The sequence below is a fragment of the Bactrocera tryoni genome, chromosome 2 (genome assembly GCF_016617805.1).
Source record: "Bactrocera tryoni isolate S06 chromosome 2, CSIRO_BtryS06_freeze2, whole genome shotgun sequence".
NCBI lineage: Eukaryota > Metazoa > Arthropoda > Insecta > Diptera > Tephritidae > Bactrocera > Bactrocera tryoni.
This window is the reverse complement of record NC_052500.1, coordinates 18,924,808-18,945,206: the sequence shown is the minus strand read 5'-3', so window position 1 is coordinate 18,945,206 and position 20,399 is coordinate 18,924,808. Positions and strand designations below refer to the sequence as shown.

Below are 20,399 nucleotides of genomic sequence, written 5' to 3'. Positions count from 1 at the left end.
GTGAGGGTAAATGGTAAAATGGACCAATTTTCATACTTCAACATCCTCCAAAATACTATAGAAGCATTCGCATAACTCCAGATACACCAGAGAAACCGTTAAACTGGTCCTTTTGTTGGTAGCCAAAAGAAATATACGAGAGTGGCTGAACTTAGTAAAATAACGTAAAATTTGGAGCGATGAAACAAATTAGAATCGCATTGAATCCATCGACTCAGGTGTCAGGTATATGACAGCAGAAACACCAGAAAAACCTTTAAACACGATGGACTGGGGAATGTTTTCCATGATGGTAGATTTTCATACTTCAATATTCTCAAAAATTCAATGGAACCATTCGCGTTCGAATCACCTCAGATTTTTATCGATGACAATGATTCAAGGCACGCAGTTGAAAATGTGAAAAATTGACTCACTGCAGAAACTATTGACGTCCTCGCCTGGCCAGCGCAGTCCCGATGTAAATCTCATTAAAATTATTGGAGCGATGATAAGTTGCAGATTGCTGAAAAAAATATTGAAAAATGTTGAAATACTTTGCACTGACTGAGTTTGCCCCGACGACGCCAAGCAATTGAAAAATTGTGGACACACTACAAAATATTAACGTTGCGAGTGATTAAAAGCAAAAACACTTAAAAGATTTCTTATAAATTTTCTTAAATTCCGCTGAAACGGCTTACTGTGTTATTTCTATGTTCAGACCAAAATTTAAAACTCAATAATTTCTTTTTAAAATAAACTATTGATAAAATTTTTTTTTAAATTTTTAAAAAATTTTGTTTTTTAATTTTTTTTTTTAATTTTTTAATTTTTTTTAAATTTTTAAATATTTTTTTTAAATTTTATTTTAAATTTTTCTTTTAATTTTTGTACATACATATGTAACTCCTCAATTTATGCTATGCTTATGAAAAATTTAAATTTTGTTACATGTTCAAAGTGTGCTATTTCTTTGTACATGACTGTACGATTAACGGTAACACACTTGTTTTGAAAACTCTCTCTCCTCTGAACGACTATACAAGTATGTTTTACAAAAAGCTTTGTTTTTGGAAGTATGTATATTTCGACATTAGCGGCCGTTATTGTGTTAAATTTCATATTTTTAAGGAAAATTTAAACATTCCTTTTATTTTCAAATACATACATACATATACAGATTTTCCAACTGCGCGCTATTGTTACTCATTCACTTTTGTTTTGTTCGTTTTTTTTGGTTGGTTAGCGTGCATTTTGTGCGCTGCGTGCATTAACCCCAGAAAATGGAGCTTTTCATGTTACGTATACCACATAGTGGCCACAAGTAGAAAGAAAGGAAGTGAGTAAAAAAATATATTAAATGTGCATTTACATACATACATGTTTAGTATAATATGTATATGTACATATAGTATGTATGTACATATGTATGTATCGCATACATCACTTTGTATACATATGTATATTTACACAACTTGGAATGTGTATGCATTATGCCCGAGAAAAAATTCATATAAAATTGAATTATATAACTTTATTTGTTGCATTTCTATTTAATTTCATTTACGCTGCGGATTCGTCAGTTTGTCAACAGAAAAAAGATAACCTTGTTGGATTGTGGAGAATGCAGCAAGAAGCAAATAAATTTAAAGAAGATTAAAATGCAAAAAGGGAAACAGTGAAAGAATCCTTTAAAATAAGAAAAATGCAAGTCAAATAAATGAAAAATATTATGAACAAAAATGAAGGGAGAAATGATATCTGAAAAAATTTATTTTTCGGCGAAATGTAAAGGAAGGACGATGGCACTTTACTAACAATTACATATATTGGGTCATTCACTAAGTAATTTCGTGAAGCAATTTAAACACGTTTTTTTATTTAGGGGTTTCATATAGTCTCGACAAAGTTATAACGAAGCGAAAACTCAGAATTGTAACTGCGTAAACTCATTTTTGTATGTAATAACGATGCGTTATCACAAGTTATAAGTCCCCAAATTGTGTAAGACATTATATGAAACTGGCCAAAAAACTGGTTCAAGGTTTTTGAAGTCCTTGTTTGAGATGAAGGTTCTCCCATCCAAAATATTTAGGATAAAATGGAAAAAGTAATAGTCCGAAGGTGCCAGGTCTGGAGAATATGGTAGACGTGGTAGCTGCAAAAACTTTTGGCGAGTCATCAAAGTTGTATGAGGTCTCTCTTTATCTTCTACAAGGAGGTCTATAGATCAATTTTGACCTCTTCTGTTTGAGTGCATCGCTCAATTTGTCCAGCTGATCACAATACACTTCAGACATAATCGTGGTATTGTCGGGCCAAAGCTCAAAATAAACGATTCTTTTGAAATCTCATCGAAGAGACAAAATAACCTTTTTTTGGTGCCTATCGGTCTTGTTGTTGTGGTAGCGGCAGAATTTTGCCGAGTTGACAGTCCTTGGCTGGATAAAAATCCGGATCCATTCCGGTTACGTAGACCCGACTGTTGTGGGAACAGCTAACGGCCTTCGAAGTCGTTTGTTCTGGTTCTTTCTTGTTAGACCATGATCTCTTGCCTTTAACATTCTTGTAAACATCCCAAATTTTCATCGCCAGTAACAATGCGCTTCAAAAATGTATTCTTTTTTGAGGTTTGATAAGCAAATCAAAGTCGTCAATGCGACGAAACATATTTCTAGCTTCGAAATTAATCCTAGATATTATGTGAGCGGTCGCATTCGACAAATATAGAGCATCCTCTACATCGAAATTGCCGGGACGAAACTATTTTTGACATTAGCTATTTCTTAAATAATGAGGTACTAGCCCGCGGTACAGACAGACCTGTCCATGGTATAATGAGACTCAAAACGACTCTACCCACCTCGCCTGTTGATAGCGGTAACATCCGATGTCTCTTGCGGAAACATTGAATCAAAATTTATACTAATATCCTGACGTTCATGTTTCAGATGAAGTTTTTGGTAACAAGTGGCATTCAGTATCGATATAAAGGGTTTTACAATAGGGATAATATGATTTCTAAGTGTCGTTTCGGCCATTTGTAATATATCATGATCCGTAATTTTCATTGTATTCAGCAATATTTACAATTTCATCATGAAAAGATATACCAAGAACAACGGCAACAAACAATTCAACACCGCCCGATCATACTCCTCTCTTACTTTATTATACTAATTGCATAAAAATGTCTCTTTTATGAATTTACTTTCAATTTTCATATTCGCTAGACTTTTGAGTACATTTTATCATTTGGTTCGTTGGGTTATCCTGTTATTTTGAAGTCAAATCTATTATATTTTTTATTTTTTTCTACTCTGCACTGCTTGTATGCAGCCTTATTCCTCTTAACGAGCTCGCCAAACGGCGAATTGTCAAAGGTTGACTGCATTAACCGCTCTCGACTCGAACGACCGACCAACCGACCGTCTGTCTGCAGCACAGCTGCTGCAAAAGCACCTTTAACTCTCCAAGCGGCCACGTTGAGTTTGCTGGAGCCGAACGTAATAGAATATATAGCCATGTCTGTAACATTGATGAAGCTCATGATGATGATCAACAACATTATGCCGTTGTTATTGAAGCTATTGCCGCATTGAACCGACTGCAAAGCAGATATTGTAAAGTGGGAAGCAATCACGCAGCAACGTTTAAATAAAGCACAGGTGGTAAAGGGAGTCGTCCCCAAGCCATGGCAGGTTGGATGCTCTAAAACCGTTTTCGGCTGCAAAAACAAAAAAAAAAACAAAAAACGAAAGCAAAATAAGCTGAAAATTCGCACAAAAGCGCAGCGAGAGCATAAACTTGTGAGAGCAAAGTCGCATAGGTGGATGTTTAAGATGCTCATGAGGACAATACAAAGCCAAGGTATGTTGGCTGTGGTTGGAGAAGTTGACATTGTTCATTGTTGCTGTACATACAGTACATTAGTATCAAATGGAGACTTCGTTGCTACTGCTGCTTGCTAATAATGTTCTTCCTGTGCTTAAAAATATAGAATAGTTGTTGGTAGATACCTAAGGTGGTGTAGGAAACGTAAACGACACGAATTGATGACGGCGACGGCGACCTGCGATGACTCCCGACCGACAATATGACACGACGACAAGAGCAAAACGAACGTCAAGCAGATTCGCGAACTTGCTAGAGAAGCTGCTGAGCTGTGTATGCGTATGTGCCTTTGGAGAAGTGGAAGTGGAGCTTGCTGGCTGCAAGCTGCGCAGCCTTTTCAGCGGTCGACAGCACACGCACACAACTGCAATGATTACAAAGGCTGTGCTTTTAATACAGCTTTGCCTGCCATACCTATGAGGCTGGCTGGATGGCTGTTTTGCAGCGCTGGCTGGACCCCAATAGTGAGACAGCGGCTGCCGCTGCTGCTGATGCTGCTGCCTGCTTATATGACTGCCTTTACCTTTTTGCCTGATGTGCCTGGCTTGCGATTCGGTCGATTGGTTGGTTGGTTGGCTGTTTAGTTCCTTGCTCGTTTGCTCGTATGTCTGCTCATTCGCCTGTTCGTGCGGTCGCCGACTCTCGACAGTGTGACGGTAAACGAAGATGATGATGCGGAACGCAGTTTTCGTTTTGCGGCAGTTGGCGGTTTTGCAGTTTAACTTTGGCACTTGCTCGTTACGAAAGGAATCGGTATCATCTTAAATTTCCATTTTTTTCCAACATTAGCAAATTTTGCTTGCTGCTTGCTTATCTCCTTGGCCTGTTGGCTGGATTTTCAAAACCGTTGTGCTAGTGTAGTTTGGCTTTTTGCACGCGTGGTGCCTGCTTTCAGACAATACTTACCGACTGATGAGACTTGAGCGTGGTGATTAAAACAAGAAAAAAAAAAACGATATTTTGTGGTGTAGATACCTACCAACAACAACAGTAGATGAAATATAAAATGGTACACTTTTCGGTGTTAAGTTTAGTTTTTTTCGCTTTTCGTAGTGTCGATGTTGTACCGTTGCGTGGACAGACTTTGTGGTCGGAAAGAAATTATAAGACTTGAGCAAAACCACACAATTAATAAACTGTTAAATTATGTGGAAAAACGGTCACATTAGCTGGGAAAGTTAATAACGGTACATAATTTTTGCGCAAAAACAGATAAATTTTCGGCGTAATGGAGCAAAGCCGGTGGTTATTTAATTGGCACCCGAAACACGTAAGTCGTATTGTATGCCTAAACTAAAAAAAACAATTCGAATTTTATATTATATTGTAATAATATTATTACCCGTTATATATTACATTACAAATTCGTACAATTTTCCAAATTAGTTTTTATGTACTCATAAATGAGACTTATTGTTTGCGACAGAAATCTGTACGAACACATTTCGAGGATACACGCCCTATGGCGGCGGCGGCGGCGCTCTTATGCACCTTATACATACATATGTGCACATACATACATACATGCACACATACAAACAGGTACAGAAAGGCATATAACGATGCTTCTATGTATGTATGTACACACGCGCGTAACACGCAAACACAAACACTCGCACATATTAATACCCTTCACCTTTTCCTTACCTTAATTGAAAGCATTCCAAAAAAAAGCGTATAAAGTATTGTTGAAGATTAAAAAGGATATCATACCCTCAGCAACAGCCGCGACAAGCAACCAGCAATGTTGCAACGGAAGACAGACGAAAAAAACTTGTATTGCTGGAATTTCCACTTTGGCATTTTTTTTTTTTGGTTTGCGTCTTCTTCGATATGCACCTATTCCTATCTATATAAAAGTTCCATTCCACGGACAGACGAACGTCTTTCCTGCAGTAAAGCAGTCACAGCGTTAAATTCACAAGCAAAAAAAGGAATTAAAAACTAAAAAAAAAACAATAAAAGGTTGAAAAATAGATGCCGACAAGTTCAAGTCTTCGCGGCGGCGAAAAAACACGTTAAATTGAAATGTGCCTCGAAACTGCACAGCAATAAAGCAAGCAGCTAGCAGCTAGCAAAACGAAAACTTGTATTGGCTTTGCTACCTTGCAGGCGATTGCCAATGCCATGTCGCCGTTGCTGCTGCTGTTGCTGCATGTGGCGCGTTGCTGCGTCTAAAAATGCACTTTTTCCGCGCTGTGCAGGCGCTTTGTGCCGGCGACTGTTGCTATGCCTGCAATACACTGCATCAATGTTTGTTGCTACAGCGGCGGATGCTGTTGTCGTCCGTCTCATACAACAATTCAAAACGAGATTGCTCCCAATCAACTGCCACCAAACTGTAGCTCAGCCAAAGCGGTAGTTGTAGGCCGGCATTTTAAGCCGACCAACAACCAACCGGCCATTGAACATTACGTGTCCACTGACTGCGCCTTACATTCACTCACACTTATGTATGTATGTACATATGTATATATGCAGTTTGTAGTGTTGTATTGATGTTGTTGGCATACCTTTATGCTTGCAAGGCGTTTGCCGGCGCTTTTGCGTGCATTGGTGCCTTAGCTTTCTTATAGATCAAGTAATTTTAGCCAAGAGCAAACGCAACGAAATGCATCTTTCCGGCGCACTGCGCTTTTTCGCGATTTAATTTTTTTCGCCGATACATACATATGTACATAGATGCAACCGTGTGCGCGCGCTTTTTAACGACCTTTTCGGCTTCATTGGCTTCTTTTGGAATGACCGGGAATGCCAGTTATTGCTAGTGATTTCGAAACGTGTTGGCATCAGTTGTGTATGTTTGTTCATGCAGTCGTCATATTTTCCACATTTAACTAGGCTTTTTATACATACATATGTGCAAGTAACTCGCATTCCAAATTTATTTTTAGATATTAAGGCAGCAACTATTATTATCTATATTCTGTATTAATAGCCATGATTTGATCGCAAATAAACGGGCATTTCTATTTCAGTTAACGTTTATTAATTGAATTGGTTTGGGTGTGTTAAATGACTGGCTCTGTTTAATAAACGTGTGCGTTAATAGCATTCATATTAACCAGCTGTTTTTGTAAATAATGAAATAAAAAATATTTCTATTTGGTATATTATGTTTGTTGCATAATTAAATTAATTAAATGAATTATTATTTTAAATTATTAATTAATTTATTAATTGTTATTATGTTTTTTTTTAATTAAATAATTTACCGAACTGACATTGTAAAAGAGTCTAAAAAAAATTAGTTAGTAAGTGATGTATAAAATACTTGAGCAAACTGCTGCATTGCAAAATAATTGGTGATTTATTGTAAAGTTCGTACAATTTTGATACAAATATTGCAAAAAAATTCATTCCGCATATTTTTTTGGTAATTTATATTAAAATTAACCCGACTTAATCTGTGATCGCTGCTTTTTCTGCAGAATTTTTGACAGTCTAAGAATAAGAAAATTTCTTAAGAGGATCAGCTCAGGACTTCTGACGAAAAAAGTCGCTAGTATAAAAAGTTTTATGCTTTTTAACTTAATGTAAAAGGTCACTAAAGTTTTAAACGCGTTTTTCGTGAAACACTGTTATAAGATTCGGAGAGATTTCTTTTAAGGGATCGTTTCAGTGTGAAATTTTCGAAAAAAAAATCGATTTTTTTTGGATTCTCGGATAGTATAATGTAATAAACATTCTGTCAAATTTTGAATTCGAAATTAAAATTATTACGGTCGCTACAGCGTTTCTTGTAGAAAGGGAACGGAGTGAGGAACAGAGCGACTCCAATTCTCATTCTCATAAGAAAAGTTTTGACGATATCTAGTTCCAATCTGGAGAGAAAATTTTTAACGTCATTCTCTATCGCTCTTTGAAAGCTTTTTTTTTAATCTTCATATTTTTTTTATAAAAAACTGTCGAAAAAAGGACCAAATTTGATATTTTTGTTTAAATCGGCGCCATTTTATCAATTTTCAAAAAAAAAAAACTCTTCATACCGTGATAGCGGACCGATTAGTTCATTTCAACATTAAAAAATTCACGAAAATCAGTGACTTTTCGGAGGTTCAGACTGAGACGATCCCTTAAACGGCAGGACCGATCGACTTGAGCTTTTCGCACGTTCTTCTTAAACATATTTGTCAGGTAATGTTCAAAGGAATAAGGTTTTCGAAAATAATTTCTCACAAATCTCTATTTTTTTGACTAGCCGCCATTTTGTCGAAAATCAAAATTTTGCCTAGTCCTTCGATTATTTCGTCCTATGTACATATATTAATTTATTGTAAAAACAAATTATTTTGGTTATTGAATTTGACTTAATTTTAAGCGGAAAACTTTTCCTCACCACCACAAACCTTTTTTTTTTGTAGGTTTTTGTGGAGATAGGCTCTGGGATCAAGGGAATTCGAAATTGCCGATTATTAATCTACATAAAATTTTGTTAATATACTTTCTTTTTATTTATTTATGGTCTCTTCAGAAAAAAATCGTTTTTTTATTGATAGTCGATACATACTATAAAAGATATAGTTCTTTTTTCTAAATTTTTAAATAGTATTAAAAAATTCATTTTAAGAACAGAAAAGCTGGCAAATATAAGATATAAGATGACACTTTTTCAATTCAATTGACTTTAAATTTGCAGGCTTTGTGCGTTTAATATCCAGTAATATCCTTAAACCAACATATATTTGTGTGTGTATGTACGTATGTCTGTACATCTAAAACAACTAAAACAACCATTTAGCTTTTGCGCACGTTGCTGTATAGCCAAATTCGAGCCTACACTCCGCTATACACACATACTCGCACCATTATGCGATGCCTCTACATCAGGCTCTGCAATGCTTAATGGCTGACCGGCTGTCGTTTGCAGCTAGCAGCAGCAGCAGCATCAGTCAGCCAAAGGCAACAAGGCACTAGACGCAACAGAATGGCTGAAGGAGCATTCTTTAAGTGCTATAACTTCGCACTGTTGAATGTGTAAACGAATGTGCAAGTGGAAAGAAGAGTACACAATGCAGAAGGTTATGGCAGGAGGACAGCAGCCGAAATCGACCAAAGCAAATGAAAGATAGGGCGAAATTTAATAGTGCTCGCATATGTAAGTATATTGGTGGCCTGTTGAACGTGCGTGCAATGCGAGTGCTTTTGTGAGTGAGCGAAGGTTCTACCAAAAAGCTTGAGGGCGGCAATACTTGGTGGTGGAAGCTGTGCTGTGTGCATGTATGTATATATGTATATGTGTGTGTGGAACAATAGCACGCAAACAGCGCGCAATGTCATTATCTTCTCCAGCGTTTGGTAACTGCGCTACCTTTGTAGAGCGCAAAGGCAGTCGGAGGCAAAGAATTAAGCAAAAAAAAAAAAGAAAACGCCAAGTAAAAGAAGAGTCAAGCCAACACAATAGCAAGCAAGCGACTTGTAGTAGGAACAACAATTTTTAATATGTACTTCATTGTCAGCAGCATCAGATCGGACAGGCGACTTCAATGAAATGTAAGCAAAAAAAAACTAAATTTTTGCACATTCTTTCTTGACCACATTTTCGTTGCTCCATTGGCCCGTTCAGTGTTCGATCTCAACGAAAAATAAATTCGAAATAAAAAAATATGCTTAGTAACAATTATTTTAAACTAAGCCTACGCAGTCAGACCAAACCAGACCGCTGCTGTGTGAGTTTAGCTGATCAGTCTGTTTGTTGTTGCGCTGCGAACTACAAGCTGTGCGAGAAATGAAAATGGCAAACAAATATATTTCGAGTGAAACTTAATGTGGTGACATTACTTTTGCAGTCAAGCAGTCGCACTGCACAGCCAGCCTCCAAGCCGCTTATGCTTATGCTCTCTGTCTATAAAATATCAACTTTCTTGGGTCGTCAGCACCCTCCGTAGCCCATTACGCCGTCACTTCAATTTATCACACTGCACGCCTGCCAGCAATAGAGTTCATTTCTCTTTCGACTCCCTCACTCACTGCTCCACACTATTCTATTTAAAACGTTATCTCACTGCCGCACTATTTTCGTATAGTTTTGTCTCTATATAAAAAATAATGCCTATACATATGTATATACATTATATAGTTCTGGTTACTTCTGAGCGTTACGAAGACAGTAAAGGTCGCAAATGAGTTGTAGAGAAGGTGAAAAAATAAGTTTGTGTTGTGTCTTTCTATGTACATATGTATGTGCCTATGCGTGTGTGTGGGTTGGCAAAGACCGTCAACGGCTTCACAGATATAAAAGGTCGTAGTAAAGTGGAAAGAATTGCTGTTTTAATTAGCTACGATGGAACATCGAAATTTCTTGAAGCACCAAAGATACAGTCGTCGACTGGTGCAAATATTGCTGAAACTGTTTATCAAAGATTAGTCGATTGAAACATTGTTGAACTTGTTAAAGGCATATCTTATGATACAACTGCTGTCAATACTGGTGTTAAAAATGGAGCCGCAGTCCTTTTGGAAAAAAAACTGCAACGCAATCTCATGCACCTACCATGCCGTCATCATATGTACGAAATAATTTTGCGCAACGTTTTTGAATCAAAGATGATGTCAAACTCAGCTCCAGAAATACTTTTGTTTGATTGATTTGTGAAGGCCTGGCCAAACCTTAAGAAAACCTTGATTAAAACTAGTGTTGATGATAAATTTGTGGCTTCAAAAATAAGTCAAGTGGAACGGGACGCTCTTGTAAGCTTCTTGCAGGACCAATTAAAAAAATCGCGTAGCCGCGATGACTACAAAGAAATGCTACAACTTGCTTAAACTTTCCTTGGTGCAGATTGCTTTAATTTATGTGCTCCAGGTGCAACCAGCAACGCACGGTGGATGGCAAAAGCAATCTATTGTCTCAAAATATATTTATTACGTGATCAGTTTAGACTTAAAATTGTTATGTTGTTTCAATTATACAGATACAGATTCAACAATTTCAGAAGCTATTATTAAAAAAATGTCTAACCACTTATGGTACATCGCCGAAGAAACAGTAGCGTTATAATTTTTTGACTTATCAGTTACCCACGCAGAAAAACGTAAAATGATAAAACAATTAAAAAGCAAGGAACCAGTTGTTCATTCAAAAAATAGCCGAAGCCACTCAATCCGATTTCTTCCATTTTTGAACTGTATATAGAAATACCTGAAGAAAACGACTCTGTAAACTTTGGTTGACATAGCTATAGTAGTTTCCGAGATATGTACAAAAAACTTAGTAGGGGGCGGGGCCACGCCCACTTTTCCAAAACAATTGCGTCCAAATATGCCCCTCCCTAATGCGATCCTTTGTGCCAAATTTCACTTTAATATCTTTATTTATGGCTTAGTTATGACAGTTTATATGTTTTTGGTTTCCGCCATTTTGTGGGCGTGGCAGTGGGCCGATTTTGCCCATCTTCGAACTTAACCTTCTTATGGAGCCAAGGAATACGTGTACCAAGTTTCATCATGATATCTCAATTTTTACTCAAGTTACAGCTTGCACGGACGGACGGACAGACGGACGGACGGACGGACAGACGGACGGACAGACAGACATCCGGATTTCGACTCTACTCGTCGCCCTGATCACTTTGGTATATATAACCCTATATCTGACTCTTTTAGTTTTAGGACTTACAAACAACCGTTATGTGAACAAAACTATAATACTCTCGTTAGCAACATTGTTGCGAGAGTATAAAAATGTTAAGCTCGTTTTTTGCGCAAATTCGTATGCTTTTGCATAATTTTAATTTTTTTTACTTTTTCAAACTTAAATATACCTCATTTGTTATATAGATTTGTGCGCTGCTCGCGCTTATGGTAAACTCGAATTCGTAGCACGAAGTGGTAAACTCCTCGGGCGCACTTTTTTTTTAATTTGATTCCAACTATGCTCCTCTCAGTGTGTATTGCTCTCGTTCACTATGCTTATGCGCCCACACATATTCTTTTTGGTTTTTTTTTTTGTTGGCTGCATTAGCATGAGTTGCCGGTTTGGTCTCCTGTGAGCTGATATGAGCTGCTGCGGCGCATGCGTTTGCCTAGACCGCGCGCGTAGTGAGTGTTGCTGCAGTGGAGCTGCTGCTTTTGCTGCTACTCGGGGCCAGTCTGCTGATACAAATGTGTAAAGTGAACCATGACCATGCCAAAGAATGAAAAATTACAGCACAGCACAGTACGAATCGCAATCAAGCGAGCAGGAACTACGCAATGCTTGCCATGACAGCAGCCACAGCCATAGCCAAGCAGTCAATGCTGGCACAAGTTACAGTGAAATCTCCAAAAATATTGCAAATAAAGGAAATTGTATTTTTTTCCATTGTTCTTGCTCTTGGCAATTTTGCTCCGGGTTAGTTCGCCAATTTTTACGATTACTTTTTTATACAAATGTTTGCATGTATGTATGTAGACACCGGACTCCTAGTACATTGCTCCAGCGCCCAATTTTCATGATTGGAAAATAGTTGTCTACTGCTTCGAGCTCCCCATTTTATGGTATTACCGCCAGGAATTGTTGTGTTGGTGCGCATACACGTATGCAAGGTGTTTAACGTGGCCGATACTTTTGTTCCTCTTTGCTTTTGCTGGCATATTTTTTTTTGCCCGCCATTTATATTCGTACATAAATCTAGAAATCAGGTTTTTGAGTATTTTTTTGTCGTTACGTGCTTAAAATAGAATTCAGTCATCGAAGATTAATCGCATGTAGCGGCTGGGTTAATAATTTAATCTACATACATGGAAGTGTGGCGCAGAAGTTTGTAGAGTTCGTTTTTGCGAAATTTGTAAGTTGAAATATTTTCGCATCAGAAAGTAGAAAAAATAAAATAAGTTTATTTCTTATATTATTGAGCGTAATTTACTTTTTACTTTTTCAATTTCTTATGCTTATTAAACAAAGCCTAAATGTTTACTTTTTTCTTACACTTATTAAACGAACTGCTTAAAAATAATATAAATTGAAGCATAATTTTAATTATATTTGTGTTAGAAAAATATAAATACTCCCCTTGTATTGTATTTACTAGGTTTTTAATTCAATTTCATTGAAAAATTGTGGTCGAGCTTGAATCAAAAAAAAAATAATAATAATACTGAAAAAGGAGTAATCTCGCAGCGTACAAAAAAGGCAAGAGCATACATTAAATTTATTTAATTAAACAAAATTTGACGTTGGTGGGGTGTTGGTGGGAGCTCAAGATATTTTCAAGTGTGATCGTGTTAGCATTTTTGTTTTCGAATGTTTCAATGTTTGTTATCTGTTTCGAATAAAATGTCTTTTCGCATTGCTGATTGTCGACCACTGATGATAAAAAAGTCAACTTCGGAGCTATAATACCCTTTACAGGTGCTTTTCTTTATTATGGTAAAGAAAGGTAAGGTATTATGGTAAAGGGTTTAAAAAGATATTTAGTTTGATTTAGATAAGAAAGTTTGTATGGAGTCTAGAGGCTATAGTTCTCCGATTTGAACAATTTCTTCGGTTATTGTACTTTTGCCTTGGACCATAAACTGTGTTAAATTTCGTGAAGATATCTCGTCAATTAACCAGTTTTCCATACAAGGGAAAGTATTTGATAGCTATATGCTTTAGTTGCCCGATAGCGACGGTCTCCACAAATTAACAGCTTCTCGGGGAATAGAAGACAAAGACGTATGCAAAATCTCAGATCCATATCATACAAAAAATCTGCAGTTATATTAATTATTTTTAAATTTCCACAATAAATTATAATGTTTGCTAACTAATATATTATTATCTTCTCTTCTATTTTCAGCATTACAACCTGAGTATGTAGCGGCTATTTTACAAATATGGCGGGACTGACAAAATTTCGCCACAAAAACGGTTAAAAAAGTTCGACGTAACCTAAAATATTGCAAATAGACTTTATAGTCTCAGTCTCAATGGAGCATAAATATTAGCCTGGCTGGTTTTAGTTATGCTGTACTTATTTTTTATTGAAAAAATCTATGAAAGCAATATTAAAATTGTTTAAATATATACTTTTTATTATTGTTTACCAATGATATTAGCGAAGTTTTGTCAGTTCCCCCTTTAACGGCATTCAAAATTAATGCCTTCATTGTGTAATATCTAATGATTGCATTGAAAATGAGTTTAGTCAACAAACATAATGCTAACAACAGATATATTTAATAACAGTAACCGCAACAACACAACGTAGAGCGACGACAGCATCGGCGCTGATAGTGACGCTGACGGCAAATGCAGACGACATGCCGTTGTCGACAATTATGCAGCAACAACCATAAGGCATATTACGAACGTTAGTCATAGGCCAGCAAAATACCAAAGAAGGCAACGGCACGGCTCGGCCGTAGAAAAAAAAAACGCCAAACAACCACATACCTTGATAAGTATTAGAAGCGTTAAGCGTAATTTGGTGAGAAGCAAGGAAGACGACACCGTCGCAAATACAACCCGCCAACATGTCCGCTTCGCTAATGCCTTTGTCTGAGTCGCAAAAAGTGGATGGCAATGGAGATGGTGGCGCTCGCGAGTTCGTCGAAGGTTGGACACTTGCGCAAACACTTGGCGAGGGTGCCTACGGCGAGTGAGTAGATACTTTGTTGTATTTTCGTTATTAGTTGCACTTTAAATTAATATATACTTTTTTGTTTTACGATTTTACAGTTAAAAACTGAAAGTATGCTAGTTGGCAAGTTAATGGCGGTTAATTAGTAAAAGTGGGGTTAAGTACGTTTGTAGCGCGCTTCATGATTACTTGAATAACGTACTTCGAGCATTTGAAACATAAATGCTACATAATTTCCGGTACCAAAACAGTGTGTTAATAATGTTTGTATATTGTATTTCTCAAAAATACGAAAAATTGTACGGTTCTGCGCATGTCCGCATTTCGCATGCAACTCTTGTACTATAATTTACTGAATCAATTTCGGTACATATTTTACTCCCATTTATTGGAGTGTAAGTGCATACATGTGTGTAAAGGTGTGTGTGTGTGTTTGTAAATTCGGTTTACACTTGGCATTTCATTGAAATATTTGCAAAATATTTCTGCAAAACTCATTAGATATTTATTAAATGAAAATGCTTTCTTTAACCAACAAAAAGATCGTAAATTGATTGCTCCATTCTGCATAGTTAGTGCTTGATATTCGTTATGGAATTCAACATTTGCAACCCCCACGCAATGACAATAAGCGCAACAAAAGTAAAATAATGAAAACAAACGCATATATGCATGCGCATACATACATACATACAACTTGCCAGTTTTGTTGGTATGTTATTAATACCATCGAGCAGGGATTATACGACGTACGAGCAGCAGCGTCAGAGCCCACAACGCTCGGAGAGTTGTAGTAACAATTCGTGTTTAGCATGTCAGTCGGTCGTGGACCTGCGGTGTGCTGCTTTACGACACCACACATCGATATGTAGCCAGTAAAAAATTCGCAGCTGTCCGTCCGCATATCCAGTCTTACACTTTAATGCATACCAACTGGGTTCATACGGCGCTCCAAACGAATTCTATTGTCTAATATTTTATTTGGGAGCACTTTTTCGTACATATGTACATATATCTGTGTGTACCTGTATCTGTGTATGCGTGTGTGCGTATGTCTACACATCTTTGTGGCTTTAGCGCTCTTCTAACTCGTTTATTTTTTTCTCGTTTTTTTCGCAGAGTAAAATTGTTGATTAATCGTCAAACCGGCGAAGCTGTTGCCATGAAAATGGTTGATCTGAAAAAGCATCCGGATGCTATGCTCTCCGTACGCAAAGAAGTTTGCATACAAAAATTGCTACAAGATAAACACATTCTGCGCTATTTCGGCAAGCGTTCGCACGATGATGTCGAGTATTTGTTTTTGGAGTATGCAGCCGGCGGTGAGCTATTTGACAGAATTGGTAAGTAAATTGAAAAGTGTTGATGGCTGATTAATTGCTTTTTGCATATGTTTACATAAAGAGATATACATACATATGTATATACCAGAAATGTATGTATATACCGGTTATAAATTAGTTAGATCTGAAAATTCGCTTGTACGCAATTAATAATACATATTTCTTTGTTTCTCTATATGCAAAAGCAAATATTAATTAGTATCAATTAAAGTCGCGTTAATTTCGTTTTATTAATCAACATCCTAATATGGCTATGTTTCAGCAGAAATGATTCATGTTTCTTTAGAAAACTTTACTTGAGTTATATTTATATGGTACATAGCTTAGTGTGCGTAAAAATTGTGACTAATCTGTGTCGGCTTATAGGTGTTATTTTACTAGTGTAAGATACAAAAGTAAAGTTATATATTATAAATAAGTGAACAATATTTATTTAAAATGCTTATGTGACAGCAGATCATTAGCGTTAAATTGCAATCTCAATAGAATATTGAAAAGTGTTTTTATGATGAAAATGGCAAAATTTGACCTTTATGCGCCTGAAAGTATGTTAACATCTGTTCTAAAAAGTGTATACCCATCTTAATCCTCTATTTAATGTATAGATTTCTATTTGGAAATTTAATTTTTCATAATTTTCCAAAATATTTCGAATTAATGCGCCTGAAAGTATGCTAACATCTGTTCTAAAAGGTGTATACCCATCTTACTCCTCTTTTAATGTATGGAATTCTATTTTGAAATTTAATTTTTCATAAATTTACAAAATATTTCGAATTTATGCGCCTGAAAGCAGGCTAACATCGGTTTTATAACATATGCACACGTTTTATGCATTCTCCATTTATTGTATGCATTTTTTTGGAAATTATTTCGGTAGTTAAATGTTTTTCCTTCTTTATTTTTCATAATTTTCCAAAAATATCTCGCATTTATGCGCCTGAAAGTAGAATAACATTAATTCTACAAATTGTAGACTTATTTATATATTTCTCCATTTAATGAATGCACTTTATTTGAAATTCCAAATTATTATTATAAATTTATTCGGTTGTTAATTTTTTTCTGCTTTAATTTTTCTTAATTTTGCCAAATACTTCGCACTTAAGTGCCTGGAAGTGGGCTAACAACGGTTCTACAAAATGTAGACTTGTCTTACTCCTCCTTCTTTTATTGAACTATTATTATAAATTAAATTGTAATTAATTAATTAATTTTTAAAGTTGCATATTTTTCCAAATACTTACCACATATGCGCCTGGAAGTAGACTATCATAAACTGGAATTGTAAAATAGAACAATATTTCCGTCCGAGTCTTCTAAATGTCTTATAAATGTGATTTATTTGCTAATAATTGTAAAATTATTTATGTTTGTAATAGTCGGAGCTATGTATAATAATCATAATTATTTTTGGAAATATTACAAATTTGGCACATAGTTCGCATAAAACCTATTAGCCCTTTAACGCCGCCATATATGAGAATTATTTAATTGCAAAGAAACTTTATTTTGATTTTGTCAACATTTATTTCATATTAATTTTTTTATTTTATTTTTTTTTTCTTTTATTTTATTCCTTTTACTTCTTTATTATTTTTTGTTTCTTTTTTTTTTTGTTTTCTAACTTTTATTCTTCTTATAAAGTTTTTTCATTTAATTTTTGCTTAATTTTTATGTATTTAGTTAGTATTTTATTCTTTATTGTCAATGTTTTATCAATATTTTTATCATTCTCTTCAAAGAGTACCTTATATTTTCCTCATTGCCAATGTTGTTATTGTAGTCGTAGTAAACAAAATATGTTTGAGGAATGCTACCGATTTGACAGATCTTGGTCTGATAAAAATTCGATCTAAAAGCTCTACCCGGTGCAGTATTTCGAACTCCTCGAGCGTTCTTTGTTGATTTGCGTAAACCTTTGATTTAATATATCCACAGAGCAAATAATCTAGAGGCGCTAATCGCATGATCTTGGAGGCAATGCGTGTGTGCTTAGAAATGATACATGAGACGGCGCACTGTCTTCTTGGAAAAAGAGATCCGCGTCGATTTCATCACATTCCGGTAAAAAAAGACGATCAACGATGTATTAAAACGATGATAAAGTCACTTCCCGCCATATTTAGAAAGAAATAAGGTCCGATGAAGCAGCAATACCACAATCAGCACCAAACGGTCAATTATTGGGGATGTAGTGGGTCCCATTTGAGAAGATATTTTTTCGAAGAATTTAATTTGCATAATAATCTAGGACGATTTCCGAGCGTGAAGCGTGACATGATGAAATGGCAAACCTTACTGAACATAATGATAAAATTTTACATATGTTCCCACAACAGTCGGGTCTACGTAACCGTAACGCACCCGGACTTTTTATCCGGTCAAGGACTTAACTCGGTAGAATTCTGCCACTACAGCAACAACATTAAAATTTGACACAAATTCGTAAACAAACATGGCTGCCACAAGCTGTCAAAATCACTTTTATTTCTTCCCACAACAGTCGGGTCTAAGTAACCAGAACGGACCCGGATTTTTATCCGGCCAAGGACTGTCAACTCGGTACCTTTCCTCGAAATTACTTCAGGAATGTTTTATGCTGCTACAACAACAACAAAAACACCTTATTGGCAGACGCTGTATATACGACTATCGTGAGAGCGTACGAGTTTCGTGACTGTCATCTCTTCGTTCTTCGGGGAATAACATGAACTACTTCTACAATTTTTTATATTTTGAGTGGATAATACTTTTTTACAACGTATATTTTTCACATGCTCTATATTATGAGTTAAATTGTGTTTATGTATATACATATGCACATTAGGGTGGCTAAAATAATGCTTATTTTTTCACTTTATACTCTGAACAATTTGATTTAAGTTGCCACAAAAAACTCTCCAAGTAGTATCGGTATCTAAAATTTGAAAAAAAAAAAAATTTTTGTCTCTTATATTTGTAGAAAATTCAGTTCTCTACAAAAATGGTCTGCCATATTTGTTTTCGTAAACCTCGCCATTCTAAACTTAATAAATATTAAATTTTAATTATATTAAGGCTATTTTTTTATGAATTTTATAACTCATTATGAGTTCGAAAAAAATTCAGAAAACGTTTGCACTTCAAAAAAGGTTTACAAGCTCAATTATTTATTATATATTTAATATATTTTTTTTATATAAAAATTTAATCAATTGTGCTCAATTGAATTCTCATTAAGCTATATTTAAATTATGAATGTCGCTTAATTACTATGGACTGAAAAAAGAAAAAATAACAGCGTTGCTATTTTTATGCACCATACAACTGTAATTATAACTGTGCTTCTGCAATATTTGTGAACAAACATTTATATTTACAAAATGCTATCTTTTTCATATACCATATATACATATGTATGTACATGCATATAAATAAGACACATACATACATATTTGAATAACTAGTCATTCCATCTACAGCTTATTATTCGACTAGATTTTTTATTATTCTATCACATATATACACACATTGATTGCCATTCTATAATACCTAGCCACTATTTTCGCCCAACCTATTAACGATAGTGTATAAATGCAAATTAAGAGGACGTATCAGAGCAGTAGGCAGTGTGAGGGTATCCATTATAATGACGACTACTGTCGCTGAAGTACGCTTTCCTCGCCTGCTTTGCACTAGGAGCCGCATTCTGCACGGGCGCTGCCTTCAGCTCGCCTGGTGGATGCTTGTTGGTATTGTTCGCTGACGAACGATAGGGTTGAGATTGGTTGGCCAGATTGGCATTGGGATTGGGAATGCATTGCTGCTTCGCTGGCTGGCTGGCAGTGCGCGTCTATTGTTTGATTATATGTAGGCTTATTTTTATGATTATTTACAGCAATGGCGTGTTGGCGTACTGGCGTGCGGCGTGTTTGGTTTGTGTGTGCAACATCCTGATGTGTATTCATCAGTGACTATTGTTGCAAGCACCGCGGTTTGTTAGTTATGAGTAGTTTTTATGGTTAGCTGCCGTCAAGGAGTAGGAGCATATTAAAAAAGCAATATTAAAAAGTTAAACAAAGCTTTGGAAAAAAAATGCTACTAATGCCTGTTGTGAAGGTGGTCTTAATTGCTAATTCTTGTTATTAAAATTTTAGATTTTTTTTTGTACTTTACTTGGAAATGTGGGAATTTGTAGTGCACATTAGTGTGCTTTGATTGAATTTTAAAGAAACAATGCCGTGAAAACCCATTAGTTGTAGTTTTTTTCATTTGTCCAATGTGGGGATATTTACATACATATATGATAAAGGATAAAATATATAAGTTGTAGATTCTATAATCTTCGCTAGCCAAGTACATACTATACACATTGTGCCAAAGTAGTACCCGGAAATTGTAAGTAAATCGCAAAATATTTAATTAGTCATCAATATTTATTTGGCGCCTTCAAAGTAATACGCACCAGATGTAATACACTTTTGGCAACAATTTTGCCAGTCCCCGAAACATTTTTCATTAGCACGTTTTCGGATGGCCGTCAGCTCCTTCAAAGAATTTTGTTTTAACTCATCGATCGACCGAAAACCACCACGGAGCGGAAATTTCATTTTGTGGAACAAGAAAAAAATCACAATGAGCCAAATCTGGTAAA

At 35.8% G+C, this 20,399-nt stretch overlaps 1 protein-coding gene across 5 annotated transcripts in view; it reads left to right on the top strand.

Annotated features, from left to right (window-relative positions):
- LOC120769324 (serine/threonine-protein kinase grp) overlaps window positions 1-20,399 on the top strand; it is a 45,879-nt gene that overhangs the window by 6,995 nt on the left and 18,485 nt on the right. For 2 of the 5 annotated variants that reach the window (XM_040096276.1, XM_040096279.1), the window contains exons 2-4: window positions 13,638-13,650; window positions 14,027-14,438; window positions 15,540-15,763. In XM_040096276.1, the coding sequence (XP_039952210.1) occupies window positions 14,314-14,438; window positions 15,540-15,763 (349 nt within the window). In that variant the 5' untranslated portion in view covers window positions 13,638-13,650; window positions 14,027-14,313. Of the gene's footprint in view, window positions 1-4,635; window positions 5,147-13,637; window positions 13,651-14,026; window positions 14,439-15,539; window positions 15,764-20,399 lie in introns of those variants that run through there. The other 3 variants (XM_040096277.1, XM_040096278.1, XM_040096275.1) reach the window with 3 other exon arrangements.